At 36.5% G+C, this 19,272-nt stretch overlaps 2 protein-coding genes across 3 annotated transcripts in view; one reads left to right on the top strand and one right to left on the bottom strand.

Moving 5' to 3' along the window:
* Window positions 1-14,890, bottom strand: part of tmem163a (transmembrane protein 163a) — a 43,261-nt gene extending 28,371 nt beyond the window's left edge. Inside the window, exons 1-3 of one of the 2 annotated variants that reach the window (XM_058786246.1) lie at window positions 13,849-14,890; window positions 10,564-10,774; window positions 6,600-6,719 (exon numbers count right to left, since the gene is read on the bottom strand). In XM_058786246.1, coding sequence (XP_058642229.1) covers window positions 6,600-6,719; window positions 10,564-10,774; window positions 13,849-13,863 — 346 coding nt within the window. In that variant the 5' untranslated portion in view covers window positions 13,864-14,890. Of the gene's footprint in view, window positions 1-6,599; window positions 6,720-10,563; window positions 10,775-11,635; window positions 12,280-13,848 lie in introns of those variants that run through there. The other variant, XM_058786247.1, reaches the window with a different exon arrangement.
* acmsd (aminocarboxymuconate semialdehyde decarboxylase) lies at window positions 12,903-19,218 on the top strand. The gene is made up of 10 exons (XM_058786245.1): window positions 12,903-13,165; window positions 13,745-13,789; window positions 14,933-15,029; window positions 15,244-15,293; window positions 15,567-15,803; window positions 15,961-16,054; window positions 18,020-18,115; window positions 18,262-18,434; window positions 18,688-18,786; window positions 18,912-19,218. Exons 1-10 carry the CDS (start codon window positions 13,100-13,102, stop codon window positions 18,972-18,974), a joined length of 1,020 nt encoding a protein of 339 aa, XP_058642228.1. The 5' UTR covers window positions 12,903-13,099; the 3' UTR covers window positions 18,975-19,218.
* The last annotated feature ends 54 nt before the right edge of the window (window positions 19,219-19,272 follow it).

Below are 19,272 nucleotides of genomic sequence, written 5' to 3'. Positions count from 1 at the left end.
ATTTCCCATGAGGGCCACATTCCACCACTGTCTCACTTTTGACTATGAATCCTGTTCTTCATGTAAAACCATTCAAAACTCAATTGCACACCCCACTACACATATTCACACCACATTTTCAGGAATGAAGAATTGATGATCACAGATTCATGAGTGTACTTTAATTCATGTGACATGTCATTATAACACATCTGAATTTCCTCCCTGCCTGCCTCTTAAATAAGTCATTTATAAAAAATAAAGAAATAAAACATTTATTTATGAGAATAGTTCACCTTGTTTGTTGCACTTTATCCGATGGAATCTAAAATAGATTTTTAAAGAATTTTTTGAAGATTTGGAATATAGTGTTTGAATCGTATAAAATACCATCCATTTATGTTTTTTTTAAATCCTTTTTATAGTGTCTGCGATATACACGATTAACCAGTACAAATTTGCAGCTCTTAAAGTGACAGGAGTCCAATATTCCTGCTATCTGTCATTCATTTTAATTAAACAACAAAAGAGGGAAAATCTCTCACTGCTCTTGAGTTGACTACATCACTTTTGTAATTTTAATAAGAAGAAATATATATTTAATTTACATAGTGAAAAATATGCAGTGTTTTTATACATTTGATTACTTTATAGGCTACAATGTATGCAGCATTTCTTATTTATTTACGGTACTACAGGGAGAGTAACAGAAATAGAGGAGGAGATGGGGAGGTGGAGGGATGCCGGAAGAATTGTCGCTGAGACAGCACAATGACTGCTGCTTATATAGGCTTGTAATGATAATTGACAGGAAAAACCTATGTTTGGAACCTCAAATAACTTGTTTTAATGTGTGAATGTAGCTACTGCAGTATGAGGAAGGTGACATTGAAGGAATGAAAGAGATGATCATTTGCATAAAAGGCAAATGTTCTCTGAGCACATATCTGGCATTTAGCTAGTGTAAAAATCCAGATTTCATTTGTGCTGTGTTGTTGTGCTTCACCTGAAACCAAATGCAAAATAATAATGTTGCTATGCCATTACTAAATGGTACAAGTTGTTTAAAACACAAAGCATGTATCAAATCACCAGCTGAATTATACTGACCCTTCATTAATAAGCTCTTTCCACCTTTTAGTTATTATGCTAGCTCCGTCAAGCTTTCCAACGAGCACTTGATCTGCTGTCTGCTTTGTAAGTAAATCAACTCAGGAATAAATGGATAAGGATTTAATAGCCCCGCCTGCTAATCACGAAAGTAAATGACATAACAGAATAATAAGAATGATAATAGGGTAATAGGATAAATCCTAAAAAATACAGTGCAAATTGAACATCCTGACATTCCACATTGACCTGAATGAATGAAAGCCACAGATACAGATTCATTTCTCAATACACATACTGGATTGACTTAAAAGTCATTGTAAAGAACTGTAAGGCACATTGAAATTATATCGTTCAAAAGATTGGAGTCAAGAAATTAATACTTTTAAAGATAATAATATTTTTAGCAAGGAAGCGTTAAGTTTTAAGACGGGCCCTTATCGTGAAATCACTGCTGGATAGAGATACAAAACCACTATTCATGACAGTGACTGATGAGAGCAGAAATAAAACGCCAAGCTTTTGCTGATCGGTGCATTACATTGTAAAAAGTAATTAGGTGGAACTAATAAGACATGGAGTTATGGGTAAATTTTGCTTAATGTTCACATAACATCCATCTTATGAAAAGTTATCTGATATGTTGATAGCATATGTTTCTTTGACAACACAAATCTTTTACACAGCATCTAATTATGCAATATCTATGGAAGCCCGTTTCCGCCACTGAATAAAAAAATAAAAAAGGTTATTGCGACTTTTTATCTCGCAATTCTGACTTTTTTTCTCACAATTCTGACTTTTTTTCTCAGAATATAAACTCGCAATTGCGAGAAAAAAAGTCAGAATTGCGAGTTTAGCCTATATCTCGCAATTCTGACTTTATAACTCGCAATTGTGAGTTTAAATATCTCACAAAAAAAGTCAGAATTGCGAGAAAAAAAGTCAGAATTGCGAGATATAAACTCATAATTCTGAGAAAAAAAGTCTGAATTGCGAGAAAAAAAGTCAGAATTGTGAGTTTATATCTCGCAATTCTGAATTTATATCTCGCAATTCTGACTCAATAACTCACAATTGCGAGTTTATATCTCACAATTCTGACTTTATATCTCGCAATTCTGACTCAATAACTCACAATTGCGAGTTTATATCTCACAATTCTGACTTTATATCTCGCAATTCTGACTCAATAACTCACAATTGCGAGTTTATATCTCACAATTCTGACTTTATATCTTGCAATTCTGACTCAATAACTCACAATTGCGAGTTTATATCTCACAATTCTGACTTTATATCTCGCAATTCTGACTCAATAACTCACAATTGCGAGTTTATATCTCACAATTCTGACTTTACATCTCGCAATTCTGACTCAATAACTCACAATTGCGAGTTTATATCTCACAATTCTGACTTTATATCTCGCAATTCTGACTCAATAACTCACAATTGCGAGTTTATATCTCACAATTCTGTGAAAAAAAGTCTGAATTATAAGATAAAAACTCGCAATAACCTTTTTTAATTTTTTTATTCAGTGGCGGAAACAGGCTTCCGTAAATATCTGACCAAAGAAGCTGTTTAAATATTAAATGCAGACATGTGACATATGCAGATTAATTATTTCTAACTGCCAATCAAATACATTGTTTAGTTTTAATAATCCTCTATGTTAAATATACAGACAAGTAAAAGCTTGCACACATATCGTATGTTAACAATGTTAAAAATGCATTTTCATGCTAGTCTACTCAGCTGAAGTACTGAATAAGGCTGGATTGGAGAAAACAATTTCCTTCTAAGAAATATCATATATTACACTAAATCTTAAATAACTACAAAGGAAGACTTTAATCTTTTTCACAGAAATACTGCCCCAGATAAGAGTTTTTCAGCTCTCTTTAAAAATATATGAGAACAAATTAGACATTTAAGCCGAACAAGGGGCTTTATACTTCTGTAGATGTGTGCAAATTAAAAGATCAGATAAATCAGTTATGGAAAAAAAAATCTGTAATAAAAATGATCAAAATACTGTTTCAAATAGTGTTAATTAACAGTAAGTAATTTAGTTTAGAGAAACATTCTCTTATTTAATCCTTTCCTTAAAAGACAAAACCTACCCAAACTTTGCTATCATTTACTGAGAAGTAAATGTCTCAGTAAAGAGAAGTTTACTTAGGAGAAGTAGCAATATACAATTAATGACAAATCTTTCTTGTGAGTCAAATCTGGTCAATGGAGCATCAATCCAAATCACAAAAACATTCTGAATCAGACCAATTCAGTACTAAAGGTAATTTCACTGAGTCAATGGTCAACAACATAGCACACTAGAAAAGAAGGTCATCAATGAATAACAACTTTGAAACTTCAGTCTGTTCATCACACAAAGCTATCGTATGGTTTCAAAAGACTCAGAGTAAACTGAATGTTTAAGATGGACCACGTTAATGATACTGTTATGGTGCTTGTGCATCATTTTTGAAGCTTGAAAGCTCCAGTCCTCACATCACTCAAATTCTTTTGTGTTACACGGAAGAAAATCATACGAGTTTGATAAGACACAAGGGAGAAAAATGATAACCGAATTTTCATTTTTGAATGAACTATCACTTTAACAATTGCTGAAATGTTCCACTAGACTAGAGAATATCCTGACTGACACTGATTGAAAAAGTCAGTAGAGCAAGCAAACAGTTCCTGCTGTAAGCCTCAATAAATCTCTGAGCTTTCCAAATAAGATGCATTGCCTGAACATAGTTTTTATTATATATTTTCCCATGAGATTCTGTAAGAATGTTTTCAGATTCAGCATATCATATGATTTCCCAACTCACTTGCATGAAATTTCTGGAATAATACAAGTATTCAGGCCAAACCACAGAAACAAAGCTGGGTGTTCATCTCCTCCAAATCCAAAGACGGTCACAAGCCCCACACCCCTGGTATCATAAGAGTCATGATGTCTGTTCAGTGAAGAACGATTCTTTACAGTGTGACTGTGCCATAGAGAGACAGTGTTGTTATGCCACATCATTATGTTACAAAACACAGAGGACAAGTTAAACTTGCTGTTTCAGCATGAGACATTCAGACTGCTCATGGACAGCTGAGCCATGGGCTTTACATAAATTAAGTGTACGGAGGCAGAGAAAATCAACTGAAGTCACAGTCAATGTTGAATTCAAAACAGAAATTTTACGGTCTCTGATAACACAGTGAGTATTGTCATGTCAAATGTCCAACAACCATACACTTTATCACTGAAGACAACTCGTGATAAACACACTGTCTGCTTCATATGGGCCAAATGCTAACTTCCACTTCTCTGTTAATCATCATGTTACGACATAAAGATTACAAATAGACAGAGATGATATAATGAAAGAGCATGTGGAAGTATGGTGTTGTGTGTGTGTGTGTGTGTGTGTTTGAGAGGTATAGGTGAATGTAGGTAGATAAATATAAAAACCTTAAAGCTACAGGGGATGAGAAATTGCTTTTCTTCTTCATTTCAAGGCAGTAGCATAAATCTTCATTTCTCTCAGCTTACATCCTCATAATTCATTCTCTATTTCATTTAACCTGCTCTTTTCACAAGATGTATGGTCACAAAGCAGCTTTACATAGAATAATGCCTTACAATCTCTAATGACTGAGACAAAGATAAAAATGAAGATGATTAGACAGAATGAGGAAGAAACCTTGGCAGGAACCAAGACTCAACTGGGAAGTCATCGTCATCTGGCAACCAAATACTGAAACGTCCTGTAAACCCTTTACATTTAGTTTCTCCTTCACTTCATCTTTGTGTATGTGCAAAAGAAAAAGCTTTATCTTCATATACTCTTGACATTTTAAATGAGTATATGCTGCACAAATGTTACACCTCCTTTAAAATGAGCAAAATTCCTTTGCTGCATTTTGCCTCATGCAGTCTTATGAGGAGTTAAGAGGCTAACGTCAAGAATGTTTTAATGCCAAGGAACCTATAGAGAATGTGCCCCTCCTATTTTAAAGGTATAACGCTATATATTTAGCAGCTTAACAGAATGTAGAAAAGGCAACAGAGGCAAGAAAAAAATCCCACTAAACAATCAATGCAAGCCATTACTGAATATGTCCAAAAATGAGAGATACATGCTAAAAACCAAAGAATAAAAAAACACAATATATTACTTTTACAATACATTGTGTAATTTCTTTCTGAGAACGCCAATGCTGGACTGCTCAGACCTCTGGACTGCGCCACATTGCCACAACTTCAACTGTATTGCAATTCAATCTATAGTTGTCTCTTATGTATTAATCTTGCATAGCAAGAGTGCTTCAACACTGAATAAATTACACACATCAGCTTTAAATAGCAGCAGAGGTGCTGATGTTTTCTGCTTTAAAATTTTTCACCTGACAAAAAGCACAAGTCATCTGCAAAACTGCTAAAATGTAAGCACAGTCTATTTTGCTGACAAATTTGATATCTTTCCAAATTATTTAAGGTAAATTGGGTACGTTTCACAGACACTTTGTATGCTTTATCAATAGTTTTTCAGTTAATTTATTGCATAACATTAATAAATACATAAAAATACAAATAAATAAATTAGTACATAAAATAAATATCTTTAAAATTAATAACTATTTATTTATTTATTTTTCATGTATTTATTTATATATTTATACCTCAGCTATAAAAAAAAAATTAAAGATATGTAACTGTGTCTATTTTCTAAATAAATAAATACTCCACTATGACAGCAAACACCTCTGAAATCTTTATCATGAAAATCTTTGTCTTCTAACTAACATTATCAATATAATGCAATAAAAGTTTTCTGTAATTACCAAAAAAAAAAAAACTCAACTACTAGCAAAACCTAAAATATTCAAGAACTATAACTCAGTAGTGCCAACTATTCTGACCGCCTACACATCACAGTTGCCAGTTCTAGCCTAAACTTGAATTTATTGAAGACTGTCTCTGCCAGTTCTAGTTGATGGATGCATCTAGTTGATGCCAGTGGCATCTGATGGATGCCACTGGCAGTTGAAGCAAGTCTCACAAAGCCAGGGCTTTGACTCAACAGCATAAGGTCCGGTCCACATTGCAGCTTATTTAGGCCAAAAAAGGGCCCACTTAGACAGGCAGAGATTCAACTGAAATGTAATATGCCATTTAGTCCATTTCATTTATCTTAAATTCATTAGACCACAGTAATAGACTAAAAACTAGACATGAAAAAATTAACTGTGGGGCATCACTGCAAACGATTGGAAAGAAAATGTGTAATCAGAGTAATCATAATTCAGTCAGCCAATCAGACTGAAGCTTGCCAGACTGAGAAAGTAGTATTTTCCAGTTTTATGTGTAATATGCACCAGACTTTCAGTGAACAGACTGTGGGTGGTCTGTGGGTGATTGAAACTACTTCTAACCTAAACTAGCTGAACATCCTAAATGCTGCCTGCCATAGACAGGAAAAGCATCACCATGAACTTACTGAAGCCTGCCACAGCCAGGATGAGCGTCACCACAATGGAGATCCAGGACACCCACAAAGCTTTCTTCCTGTAACTCTGAGCTTCGTGAGGCTTCAGGCGCATGCTGCTCTCCAAGAGACCTGTCAAAAGAGTAAATAAAACACTGGTTAAAGGCCATTATACAATTAAATTAAGTGCACTAGGAGAACAAACAACAGGGGCTGATTATTTACTCACTGGACCATAACAGGCATTGAGCCTGAGGAATATTAAAGAGCTTTATGTCAGACGCAAAGATGAGCAGAAATGAATCTGCACTGTCAGAGGAGCATTGGCTTTGTTTAATTAGCAGAGCAAAATGGTTTCAACAAGATTTAGATGCCACTAAATTATGTTTATCATGTATCAAGTTACAAAGGATATGACTTTAAATGCTGTTCGCAAGCAGCCCTAGGAGATCTGTAGCTATTGGAAGATGAGACAGCGATGAAAACCTGTTTCCGCCTCAGAGTAAAATAACAAAGAAACAAAGAGTCAATTAAACATATTAAAATGTATTTGTGACTTTATATATCAGAATGAATTTATATCTTGCTGTTTGACTTCATATCACATGTCAGTTTTGTTCAAAGGTTTGTTTGTTTTTGACAGATGTATTTTATGCTCACCGAGGCTGCATTTATTTTATCCAAATACACTAAAATGCAATACATCACAAAATATCACAACTTTTTTTTTATTTCATATGTTTTAAAATGTAGATTATTCCTGTGAAGGCAAAGCTGAATTTTCAGCAGCCATTACTCCAGTCTTCAGTGTCACATGATCCTTCAGAAATCCTTCTAATATGCTGATTTGCAGCTCAAGAGACATTTATAATTATTATCAATGCTGAAAACAGTTGTGCTGCTTAATATTTTTGTGGAGACCATGACATAAGGGATGAATAAATAGGATGTTCAAAAGAACAGCCTTTTTTGAAACAAACCTTTAGTAATATTATAATTGTCTTTACTGTCACGCTTGAATGTGTCATTATTTTAAACTTTGGCTCACACTTCTCTTTTTATTTTTCTCTCTGAGGCATAAACAGCCTTGACATGCAGTTCCCAAAGTGTAGGAAACTACATCTTTGTCCCTCAACAGAGTCTTTATCAAGGCATTATTAGAGATAAATTCTACACCACAAATCACAAATTCAATCCATGAGTGTAATTATGAATAAGATTAAGTGACCAGAATCAGCAGAATCTGTTGACTGTCTATTGTATAGCCTCCAAGCAATGTTTAAATTGTGCTGTGTTTGCCAAAGAGGTGAAATTCAAATATGCCTCTGTCATCTGTTCAACATAGATGGCAGCTATGTCATGGTGACAGTGGGTGGCTGTGTATATCTTCCCCCGTGCTCACCAAACTGATCTGTCGGCCTGAGGAAGTCACATGCTGAGGGTTATGAGCACAGAGTCAATAGGTGGTCAGTCAGTGTGATTGTAAGAGCTGAAAAACAGAGCTGGGGAATGTGGCCACTCACATGATTTATTTCATCAGTCAGGATTGCGAGCATGATTTGCTCTCACACAAATGTAACCCATAAGTTCCAAACTATTTCATTTCCGAACCAAAAACACACTCCAGTCAAGCTGAACTTTGTTCTTACTGATCTATTAGTAACTTTTACACACTGAGTTTGCTCAGTTTGTATTTTCCCACGCAAACTCTCTAGACTATAGGCACATAAAATGAGTCAAAACTCAGCATAAAGGTCTTGCCCCCACTCCGCCTGTCTGCTAATCATGTGGAAGCAGGACATCCACATGACCCAGCATTTCCTCCATGCTTAATAGGGTTTGCATGAAAGAGAGAGAAACATTCCTCTTAATAACTTAAAGGACATCGGCTAAAATATTTGCTTTTTATTCATCTTGTAGGAAAAGCTGTAAGTGGAATTAAGCCATTTTGGCATTAATGATGTAACTTAGAAAAACAGGACATGCTTCTCTTTAAAAATATATGCATCATTTGACATTGACAAAAGGGCTGCATGAGTAAATATGAAGAAACTGTTTTAAATCCATATTATTTTAACAATCAATTGTGACCCCCTATCACCCGGTTTCACAGACCAGGCTTAAGCTAGACCCAGACAAAAATGCTTGTGAGCTGTCTCGACTGAAAATATCTTGCTCTGACATATCTTAAAATACGTCAGTGCCACTGTTCCGTCTCAAGATGCACACCTGTAACATTTTCTTCTAAGGCATTTTTATAAAAGCTGATTAAATATCTTAATTTAACTAAGGCCTAGTCCTGGCTTAAGCCTTAAACTAAGCCCCGTCTGTGAAACCGGGCCTTTGTATATCACCGAGATTAAGTAGAAAAAATACAAAATCTGAATTTTTTTCTTTAAACGTATAAGACAGCAGTGCCAACAATTCTGACTGCCAACTGGCCATGCAGCCTAAAGTTTATACTTGCTTTATGCGCCAAGAATTTACTGAAGGCTGCCAATGCAGTTCTACCCTAAACTAGATGTCCATCCTGGTGGCTGCCACTGCCGGTTTAAGTAACTGCAAGTCTTGAGCAGAAAGACCTTATCTGAAGCACATGATATACCAAAATAGTAGACTAGCATGAATTTTCAAAAAATAAATAAATAATCCAAGTGCTGAGATTATAAACAACAGACTGCTACTTTTAACTGAAACTCCTGTTTCTGCTTCTTCGTTAATTTGTCTTTTTCTAAGGCTTCTTAGTCTCATTCTAATGCCCCCACAATTTCACCAGCAGAGAATTGAAGGGTCTTATGAATTATTCAGCGGCTCGAACTGATTGCACAGGGGGGTGCTACAGCATACAGCCACACTCAGATCCTGCAGGTGCAGAGACTAATGCTGCTTCAAGAGTAGAAGTGCTGATATGAGATCAGATGCACCTCTGAACAGCTCCACTGGAGGTGCGAGTCAGTGTAGATTCAGTTTGAGGAGTAGCAGAAACAAAGTTTCCAGTCTTTTACAGCAGAGACGTAACCATCATAGATGGCCAGATCGTAAACTACAACATTTGTTCCCTCCAAATGGTTGGAGTTTTGTTAACATGCAAGTTAACAAAAGCTTAAGAATGCATAAGTTTAATGCAATTAAAAAAAAAAAAAATTTTACAAAATTCAGAGATTTGATTAAAACACACACACACACAAATATAATTTTCATTCATTTGAATCTTGACTACAACTAAACTACTAATTTCTAACCACTTTCACGTCAACACAAATACAATAAACAAAGGTAGAACATCAAATAAACAACTTCTTATAAAGATTCATATGTATATATACTAATTAGTTACACAGAAATGAATAATAAAAGTCAAATTTTGTTGTCCGAATTAATAGCCTACTGGAGAAAATCGCACCGTGACGTAATACAAGCATGCCAAGTCTCGTCACTGCGGACAACAACGTTGACTTTATATAGTAACAAAGTTTATGATAATAACATAACGAACGAAATGTAGCCTCTGTGACACATTTTTTTCCAAACATGAAACTTATGGAGCCGCTTGTGGTGAAGTATCAAACAGACTCAATGCGACACGCAGAGCGCGGCGTGACGAAACTGAAGGAAACAAATCCATTGAAACAGACAGAACAATATTTTATATAGACTAATAAACAATGTCCATCTATTCACTTAAAAGCTAAACGTATTTTGTCTGCAACCCATGAAAGGATATTTAGTCTCTCTCTGGTCTGTTTCTTAACTTAACTGCGAGTGTTTTGTGCTCACCTGAATTATTAATATCTTCAAGAGCGCCTGCGTGCTCCACTGGACTGCAACCTTCTCCAGCCTCAGTCTTATTCACATCACACCCCAAATAAATTACTTTAAAGAATCCCATTGTGTTTTAAACGCATTTCTGAAACAACTCCAGAAAAGTATAGCTCGATCTGTTGTAGGCTATGTTAGAGAGATGAGGTGTGTTTACCTTGGCCCTCAACGCTATCTGTGATTTTCATCTCCTGGTCCCGGTCCATGTTGAAAGGATCGCCCTGGCTCCCTCTTTTGGGTAGGTTCGGATCCTGGCCAGCGGCGCATTGTCCGTTTAGCACAGCCGACGGGTCCACAATAGTCGGATTGGGAACAGAGCATGGATCAGAAGTCGTACTGTCTGTCATGTTTGTTTGCTTTCGTCTTTTCTGAAATCAGATGAAGCCCTCAATATATGATCTCACGTCGAAGTGCGACGCGCAGCCATCCAGTGGCAGCATTAAGGGTAGCGGAGCAGAGATGCGGAGATAAACGCAATCTGCCCAGCATCAGCAACGGACCCCACCCCACCCTCCCACCGAGAACAACTCCAATCCGAGCGCAAGAACTGCAGCCACCCAACGGTTATTAAGATGCTGTATCGCTGTCTGGTTTCAACATATCTTGACTTTTGCTCATCATCTGATCGAGGCGATAAAGCACAGTTGTAACTGTTACTTGAGAAACGATCTTGTTGTCAGGTGCCATTGATAGCCTACCTGCCACAAATAGCTTAGCTGTCTCCAACCTTCAGTCAGATAATGACAAACTTCATAACATTATGATTTTTTTGCTTCCAGATATGTTTTACTCTATTTATTCAAGTCTTAAATAGGCTAGAAGCAATATCACACCACTTGTTTTAAATACAATGTGTGGTTGGATCTGATATCTGTAACACAATTGTGATATTGATTTAGCCTACACACATAACAAGTTTATATTTTTAGTAACTTGTGTTTCAGGGGGAAAAAAGTCAGGTAAGAAAACACCGTTGTTCACCGTTCACCGTTGTTCCACATTTCATACCATTTGACCAACAGAAAGCTGCTCTACATCTCTACACTACTGACAATGGACAGTGGATCTTTTTTGCCCGAAATTGTGAAGAAAAAGTGGCAGGCTGCGCATATTGGCTATATTCATTCACAGCGAACGAAAGCGCCAAGCTTTGCATGTAACCAAGCAACGGACAGGATTTAAATCAAGTGGAACGGAGCGACAGTAACTTTTTCCCTCCCTGCTCAAACCTTTCTGTAAGACCCATGATCCAGTCCGGGATTTCCATTTCCTCATTAGTGAAAGAAACCCGCTCCGAGCGATGAACAGGTGATGGTTTTTGTCGCTCTCTAGTGAGATAAACCCGCTCTAAACTGCAGGCAAAAGTCACACACAACTTCGCTTCCATTCTCGATAGAAAACAACAAATGCAAACAAAAGGACTCTGTGAACACAGATAGGCTACTATGCGAATTCTTCAGTGTTTTTTGCGCATTGAAGGACACCGCAAAGATGACTTTATGTAGCTCCGCCCTTTTCAGTGTTGCGCTCGTTGTCTTCTGTCTTCCACAGGTATTTCTTACGAATTTAGAAATTAACCGCTCGTTTTAAAGTGTTCTACCGATAGACTATTTGTCATGACATCCGCTTCGAACATTACAACATTATAATTTTCGTTAACTTTGCAATAAGTAGGCTACTTCACCAGCTAATTACGTTACTCTTCAACATTGATGCTATAGAGCTACCGCAAAAATGCAAAAGTTCAAAAACAGAGCCTGCGTCCCAATGTGCATACTATCCATGCTAAATTCTATATGATAATAGTAATTTTCAATACTATTTAGGGCAGATAGGGTGATAGTATGCAAATTGGGACGCAGGGAGAATAAGGTGCCTGCTAGCGATTTTGCCGTTATTTTGTCGTACTATCACGTGATCGTGGTGAGTTTTTTTTTTTTTTTTTTGGAAAGAGAATTGAACCTGTTTAAACCCAATTTATTTACTTATTTAGCCTTTTTTTCCCCAAACGAGAATACAGTAGCCTACGTAGATTAAATAGCCTACATTTTAACTAAAGACAGTTTTCTTAAAAGTAAAATTTTGCTGTTACGTTATCAAATTGAAATAGTCACATATCAGCTATGATTTTTAGTTTATATATTTTAAACATTATTCAATATTATTCGCATATATGGCAATCAATAAAACTGAACAAACACTCAACAATGAAAAGGTTTCCTGCCTGTAGCGCCTGGCGCCCTGCCCCCAGTAACCGCTAGAGGACACTGTTGTGAAGGATGTAACATAAATAGATAAGGCAGGGCTGATCATTCCTGAATTCATTGAAATACTCCTGAAAGTAATTGCAGACAGCAGTCTCTCCTTTTGAATTTTTAAACCTTATTTTTGTGTTTATTCATTTTTAACCATTGGAACTGCATGTAAAAGTCTGCCACATATTTCATAAGTTACAAAGACATTAATTTGTTCAGACAATGAGTTTGAATTCATGCAGACAAGTCATAAAAAGCTAATACAGGTTGGTGTGCCTCTTCTCGGGGGTTTTCATTGGGCCATTTCAGAAGACTGGACAGGGGTGGGAATGTTTGTCTTCTGTTTCACACACTGCTGAACATTCACAACTGCACGAGGGGTGAAGATTCCGTTTACAAGGTTGTCAAATCTTCAGGGCTACGATTTGAGCTCTCAGTATGAGCAGAATGAAGATTGATATTCATAATCATATTTTACCAAAGGAATGGCCTGACCTGAAACAGGTAGGTTGCTTAAAGAGGGAAAGTTATCTTTAAATAATGTGCTATCATAGGTTAACCAAGATTACCTTGCTCATAACATATTTGTCAACAGTTTTTCATTATTTAACATTTCCTTGCTTCGTCAGACAGGCTTCTAAATTGCCCTGCTGGATTTTAATATATTTTGGTCAGCTGTACATCTGTTCTGTTTTCCCCCAGTATTTAATATACAGAAAATGTCTACATATTAAGAAACATCCGCTCGTCCAATTTTAGATTATCAGATATTGATGTTAAATCAAAAAATGGTCTTTTAAATGCTGAAAGTGTTAAACAAGACTACTACTACCACTTTACTCTTAAAATGTATGCATCTGTTAAACATTAATGAAAGGGTTTGATCACTAACCCTGACCTTTATTACTTGTTTATCTGAGCGAGCTGAGGACGACTCTATTAATCATTTCTCATGTCTTAACATGCAAATTAAATCAAAATGTATTTTACATTTATTTAAAATGTATTTATTTCTATCAAATGTATTTATTTGCCATAGTAAAATGTAAAATTGCATCTTAAAATTCTCTTCATGTTTCACAGAGATATGGATATGGTGGATTCATTCAACTGCACCATCACTGCAAAGTAAGTTTAACATTGCACTGGAACATGATAAATGTTCTCCTAATACACCCTTTACACACCTGATCATTGCTCATGGAGAAAATCAGCTCAGTCTGCAGTTTGTGATGATGGTAGAAGAACACCAGCTGGACGGAAAGGGTTCTGCATGCTTGGCCATAGATCCAGCTGGCATGATCTCTTGCAAGCTCTTCCAGAGAGAAAGTGTGAGTGTGTGAGAGTATGTTACGACCCCCATGAGGAATGAGTGGGCAACAGAGACAGCTCTGATCCTCCACTCAGAGCAGGAGGATGTTAAAGCATCTGCCAGCTTCCTTTATACCTGCAGGCCTTTAGAGTAATTGGATTGTTCTGTACTGCGCTTCAGCTGGTGTCTCATGTGGTTTCTGGTCTACTCGGATGCTCAGCTTATTCTGTTCTTCGGTGCAGTAGGAAGAACTAAAACAGAAACACTGAATAAACATAAGAATAATGTACAGAACTGCTCATTAAAACATTTTGATGTGAGTCACTGTATATCAGCCCAGTTTTTTGCAGTAATACCTCTTCAGGCTCCACTGCTTTTCTTTTCAAACCAAATGAGCAAGATTCCTAGAAAGCACGCATTCTTGAGAATATTGGCAAGATAGGAGTGCTTGTGTGTGCGGAAAAAGAGGACAGCAGGCCTTCCCTGCACTCCCTGTCTGAGCAGCTGTAGAGCTCCACATGGGGTTTAGCTTCAGTAAAATGTCAAGCTAAAGCCAGTTCACCTTGAGCACAACAATACGGCTGCTGCATATATAAACACACCCACACATACTTTGATAACTCTTACCATTTCAGATGGGTCTTAAAAACATAATGTACGTTGTAATAAATGAACAACAATAGACTGAATAACTGCAATAATGATAATTTTCATCATAATTTACCACTTTGAAATGAAACTCATATTCTCTGCACTGCAGATGAACATTTATTGCTGATGTAAAATGTGCTTGTCATGCCAAAAACTTTGCACCTCCTTCCAGACTAAAGTCTAATGCATTGAATTACTGTATGTATTTGACCTTTCTCCACACTGCCACCAAGTGGCTGAAAATACGAAGTGTGGAAATCAGTGCATTTTTCCTGTTGAAAAAAACAGCATGGGTTTGTGTGTACCAGGGAGAAGCTGAAATGATGAAGGATGGAAAATTGTTTAGAGTGATCCAGGAAAACTGCTGGGATGCAGAGGCTCGGATTCGAGATATGGACAAGCATGGTAAAGACAGTAAAGCAATGGTTATTTCTCAATGATTTTTTGTTGTTGTTGTTGTTGTTGTTGTGGTTTTGTTTTCCGATACTTTTTATCAAATAAATAAATAAGTTTTATATCTAAAATACTTTATCTATATTTATTTATACATTATCTTTAGGCAAATTCAACTTTAGTTCATTGCTATATTTATTACTGAGATTTGTTTTCATTTTTTTAGGAGTTACAATACAGGCCCTTTCCACTGTGCCCGTGATGTTCAGCTACTGGGTAAGACGTAACAAGAAAATTAACATGAGAATTTAAGTGACACACTCTGTCATGTCCTTTTAAAATACTAATATGTACCATTCAGGGGTAGATAAGATACACATAAAAACTTTTTAGCTTTTGTACCTTACAGTGCCGCCCCAGTGACAGCTTTCTTCCCTTTTAATACTTTTCCCCTATGTTAGATTATATATTAGATCATATTAGAGATTAGATTCCTCTATAAATGGACATTCATCACTTTTTATGCTAACTTTCTCTGCATTTCTAAAGGCCAAACCCCATGACACACTGGACCTGTGTGGGATACTGAATGATGATCTGGCTGCTACAGTGCAGCGATATCCAAAGCGTTTTGTTGGGCTGGGTACTCTGCCCATGCAGGCCCCAGATCTGGCAGTACAGGAGATGAGACGGTGTGTGAATCAGCTAGGATTCCCTGGAGTGCAAATTGGCTCTCATATAAACACATGGGACCTCAATGCCCCAGAGCTATATCCTGTCTATGCTGTAAGTCCATTTGCTTTTGGCAGCAAATGTCACAGGACACTAAAGTATTTGGCCTCTTTTGTGATTATTTTGTCAAGTAGTCATTCAGTTTTGTCTCAGTTTGTAGGCCATTTTAAAACTAGAAATATTGTTATCAATATTTTGCATCTTACTACAGGCCGCTGAGGAACTCGACTGCTCAATATTTGTGCATCCATGGGACATGCAGACAGATGGTAGAATGGCAAAATACTGGCTGCCTTGGTTAGTTGGTGGGTTTGATTGAGTGTCTTGACGTGACGTCCTACAGGTTTATATATATATATATATATATATATATATATATATGTGTGTGTGTGTGTTTGTAGTCCATATATATTTTGTATCGACAGCAAGCTGTGAATCATATACAGGACATGGGCCAGAGACTAAATGTGTATCCTTCAGACACACTGATCAACAGCAGCAGGCCCGTTTCTGAAAATGTTCAAATTTTGGCTCTGTATGCCCCCAGAATAGAATTAAAATGAAACAATCAAGATGGAATTGAAGTGCAGATTTTAAGATTTAATTCAGGGTGTTGAACAAAAATATAACATAAAAAGCTTAGGAATTACAACCATTTTTATACAGTCCCTCCATTTTCAGGGGCTCAAATGTAATTGGACAAATAAATATAATCATAAATAAAATGTTCATTTTTAATATTTTGTTGAGAATCCTTTGCAGGCAATGACTGCCTTAAGTCTAGAACTCATGGACATCACCAAAGACCGGGTTTCCTCTTTTGTGACGCTTTTCCAGACCTTTACTGCAGCTGACTTCAGTTGTTGTTGTTTGTTTGTGGGTCTTTCTGTCTTTAGTTTTGTCTTCAGCAAGTGAAATGCATGCTCAATCGGGTTGAGATCAGGAGATTGACTTAGCCATTGCAGAATATTCCACTTTTTTACCTTCAAAAACTCCTGGGTTGCTTTTGCTGTGTTTTGGGCCATCGTCCAATTGTACTATGAAGTGCCGCCCAATCAACTTTACTCTGACTGAATCTGGGCAGAGAGTATATATCTACACTTCAGAATTCTTCCGGCTGCTTCTGTCTTCTGTTACTTCATCAATAAACACCAGTAACCCAGTGCCACTGGAAGCCATGCACACTCATGCATCACACTGATCCACCATGCTTCACAGATGGTGTATGCTTTGGATCATGAGCTGTTCCAAGCCTTCTCCATACTTTATTCTTCCTGTCATTCTGGTACAGGTTGATCTTAATTTCAGCCGTCCAAAGAATGCTTTTCCAGAAGTGGTCTGGCTTTGTTTGCACCTTGTGGTGAACCCTCTGTATTTGCTCTCGTGGAGTCTTCTCTTGATTGTAGACTTTGACAGTGACACGTCTACCCCCTGGAGAGTGTTCTTCACTTTACTGGATGTTGTGAAAAGGTTTTTCATGGAGAGGATTCTCTGATCATCCACCACTGTTGTCCTCCGGGGACATCCAGGCCTTTTATGTTGCTGAGCTCACCAGTATGTTCTTTTTTTCTCAGAATGTACCAAACTGTTGATTTGGCTACTCCTAATGTTCCTGCTATCTCTCTGATGGATTTGTTTTGTTTTTGAAGCCTAACAATTGTCTGTTTCACTTGTATGGAGAGATCCTTTGACCGCATGATGTGGGTTCACAGCAACAGCTTCCAAATGCAAATGGCACACTTAGAATCAACTCCAGACCTTTTACCTGCTTAACGTATGTAGAAATAATAAAGGAATAGCCCACATCTGTCTATGAAATGGCTTTTGAGTCAATTGTCCAATTACTTATTGTCCCTTGAAAAAAGGGGGAGGTACATATATTAGAGCTGTAATTCCTTAACCTTTCCTCCAATTGTGATGAGAATACCCTCTAATTAAAGCTCAGAGTGTGCACTTTAAGCCCATATTCATTATATAACTGTGTAATATGAATAATATAAATAATATGTGTAATATAAATAATATGTTTTGTTCAACAGCTAAAATAACAAAAATTGGGCCTTTGTCCAAATATGTATGGACCTAAATGTATATATTATAGCAGATTCTGTTTAGTAAATGAAAAACAAAATCTGATTGTAATCATTTTTATTATTGAATTTTTTCATGTTTTTACATATGTTTGTGGTTTTGTGGAAGACTAGTACTGTGCAGTATGTTGTAATCATTGTTTGGCCCCATTTATTTATTTATTTTATTTTTTTCTGAAGGTATGCCAGCAGAAACTACAATGGCAATTTGTTCAATGATTTTTGGAGGTGTTTTTGAAAGATTTCCTAAACTTAAGGTCTGCTTTGCTCATGGAGGTAAAAAATATTCATATTATTTTTTAGATAATCAATTTATCATTTATTGGAGAGCAAAACATCTGTAGTGATAACCTTGAGCTATAAAGACAGGTTTTTCGCCATTGCTTGTCTTGAGGGATGTGGTATCACACTTTGGGTTCCAGGTGGTTCTTTCCCATACACCATTGGACGAATTGAGCACGGCTTTAAAGTGCGACCTGATCTTTGTGCAACCGACAACAAGAGCAACCCACGCAAATACTTAGGATCTTTCTACACTGATTCTCTAGTGCATGACCCACTTTCACTGAAGTTACTCATGGATGTCATGGGAAAGGTAGCTATTTTAATTCTTACATCAACAGTAATACAAAATCTATCTGTAATATAAGAGGCACAATTATATTTAGTTAGCACCTTACATAAGGAGCTATCTAGATGAACTCTAACTGATGAAATGGCAAAGATTTTCGCATCCAGGACCTTTGTATTCTGGAAATAAAAACTGTGCAGCAATATACACCTCTGATTTTAGTTGCTATTTTAATTTTAGTTTGCTACTTTTGAATAAGGGATTCTGCTTCTTGCAGGATAAAGTGATGTTAGGCACAGATTACCCATTTCCACTGGGAGAACTGGAGCCAGGCACATTAATTGAATCCATGGATGAGTTTGATAGTTCACTAAAGGTAAGATAAACATCTATCTATCTATCTGTCTGTCACTACACACTAGTTTTCATTTTAAACATCAAATTGCAAATACATTGTTCTTGTCATTTTACAGCTTATCTTCATTGTACTCTTTTGATTAGGATAAACTGCTTGCTGGGAATGCTCTGGAGTTTTTAGGACTGTCAAGAAAACAGTTTGAGTGACTGCCGATCAGTTGTACTGATGTGTATCAGAAGATTGATTATGTTACCAAAGAGCTGGATCATAAGAATTAAACCTTACTTTATTTGTTTTATTTTGTATTGATTTAAGAATGACACCCTTTTTAAAATTCTTTGTAAAAAAAAAGAACATCAAAAAAACTCATTAAATGGTTGAAAATGGTTAAATGAAAAGTGTATTAAATTAATTATGTTGAAGCCACAAAGAATAAATAATATTTATATACACCTGTAGTAGCCTATAAAAGGATGATCCAGCTTTAAAAATGAGTCTGATGTT

The sequence above is a fragment of the Onychostoma macrolepis genome, chromosome 09, assembly GCF_012432095.1.
Source record: "Onychostoma macrolepis isolate SWU-2019 chromosome 09, ASM1243209v1, whole genome shotgun sequence".
In the NCBI taxonomy this organism is placed as follows: domain Eukaryota; kingdom Metazoa; phylum Chordata; class Actinopteri; order Cypriniformes; family Cyprinidae; genus Onychostoma; species Onychostoma macrolepis.
The sequence above is the reverse complement of the archived record's forward strand: the minus strand, read 5'-3'. Positions and strand labels throughout refer to the sequence as shown.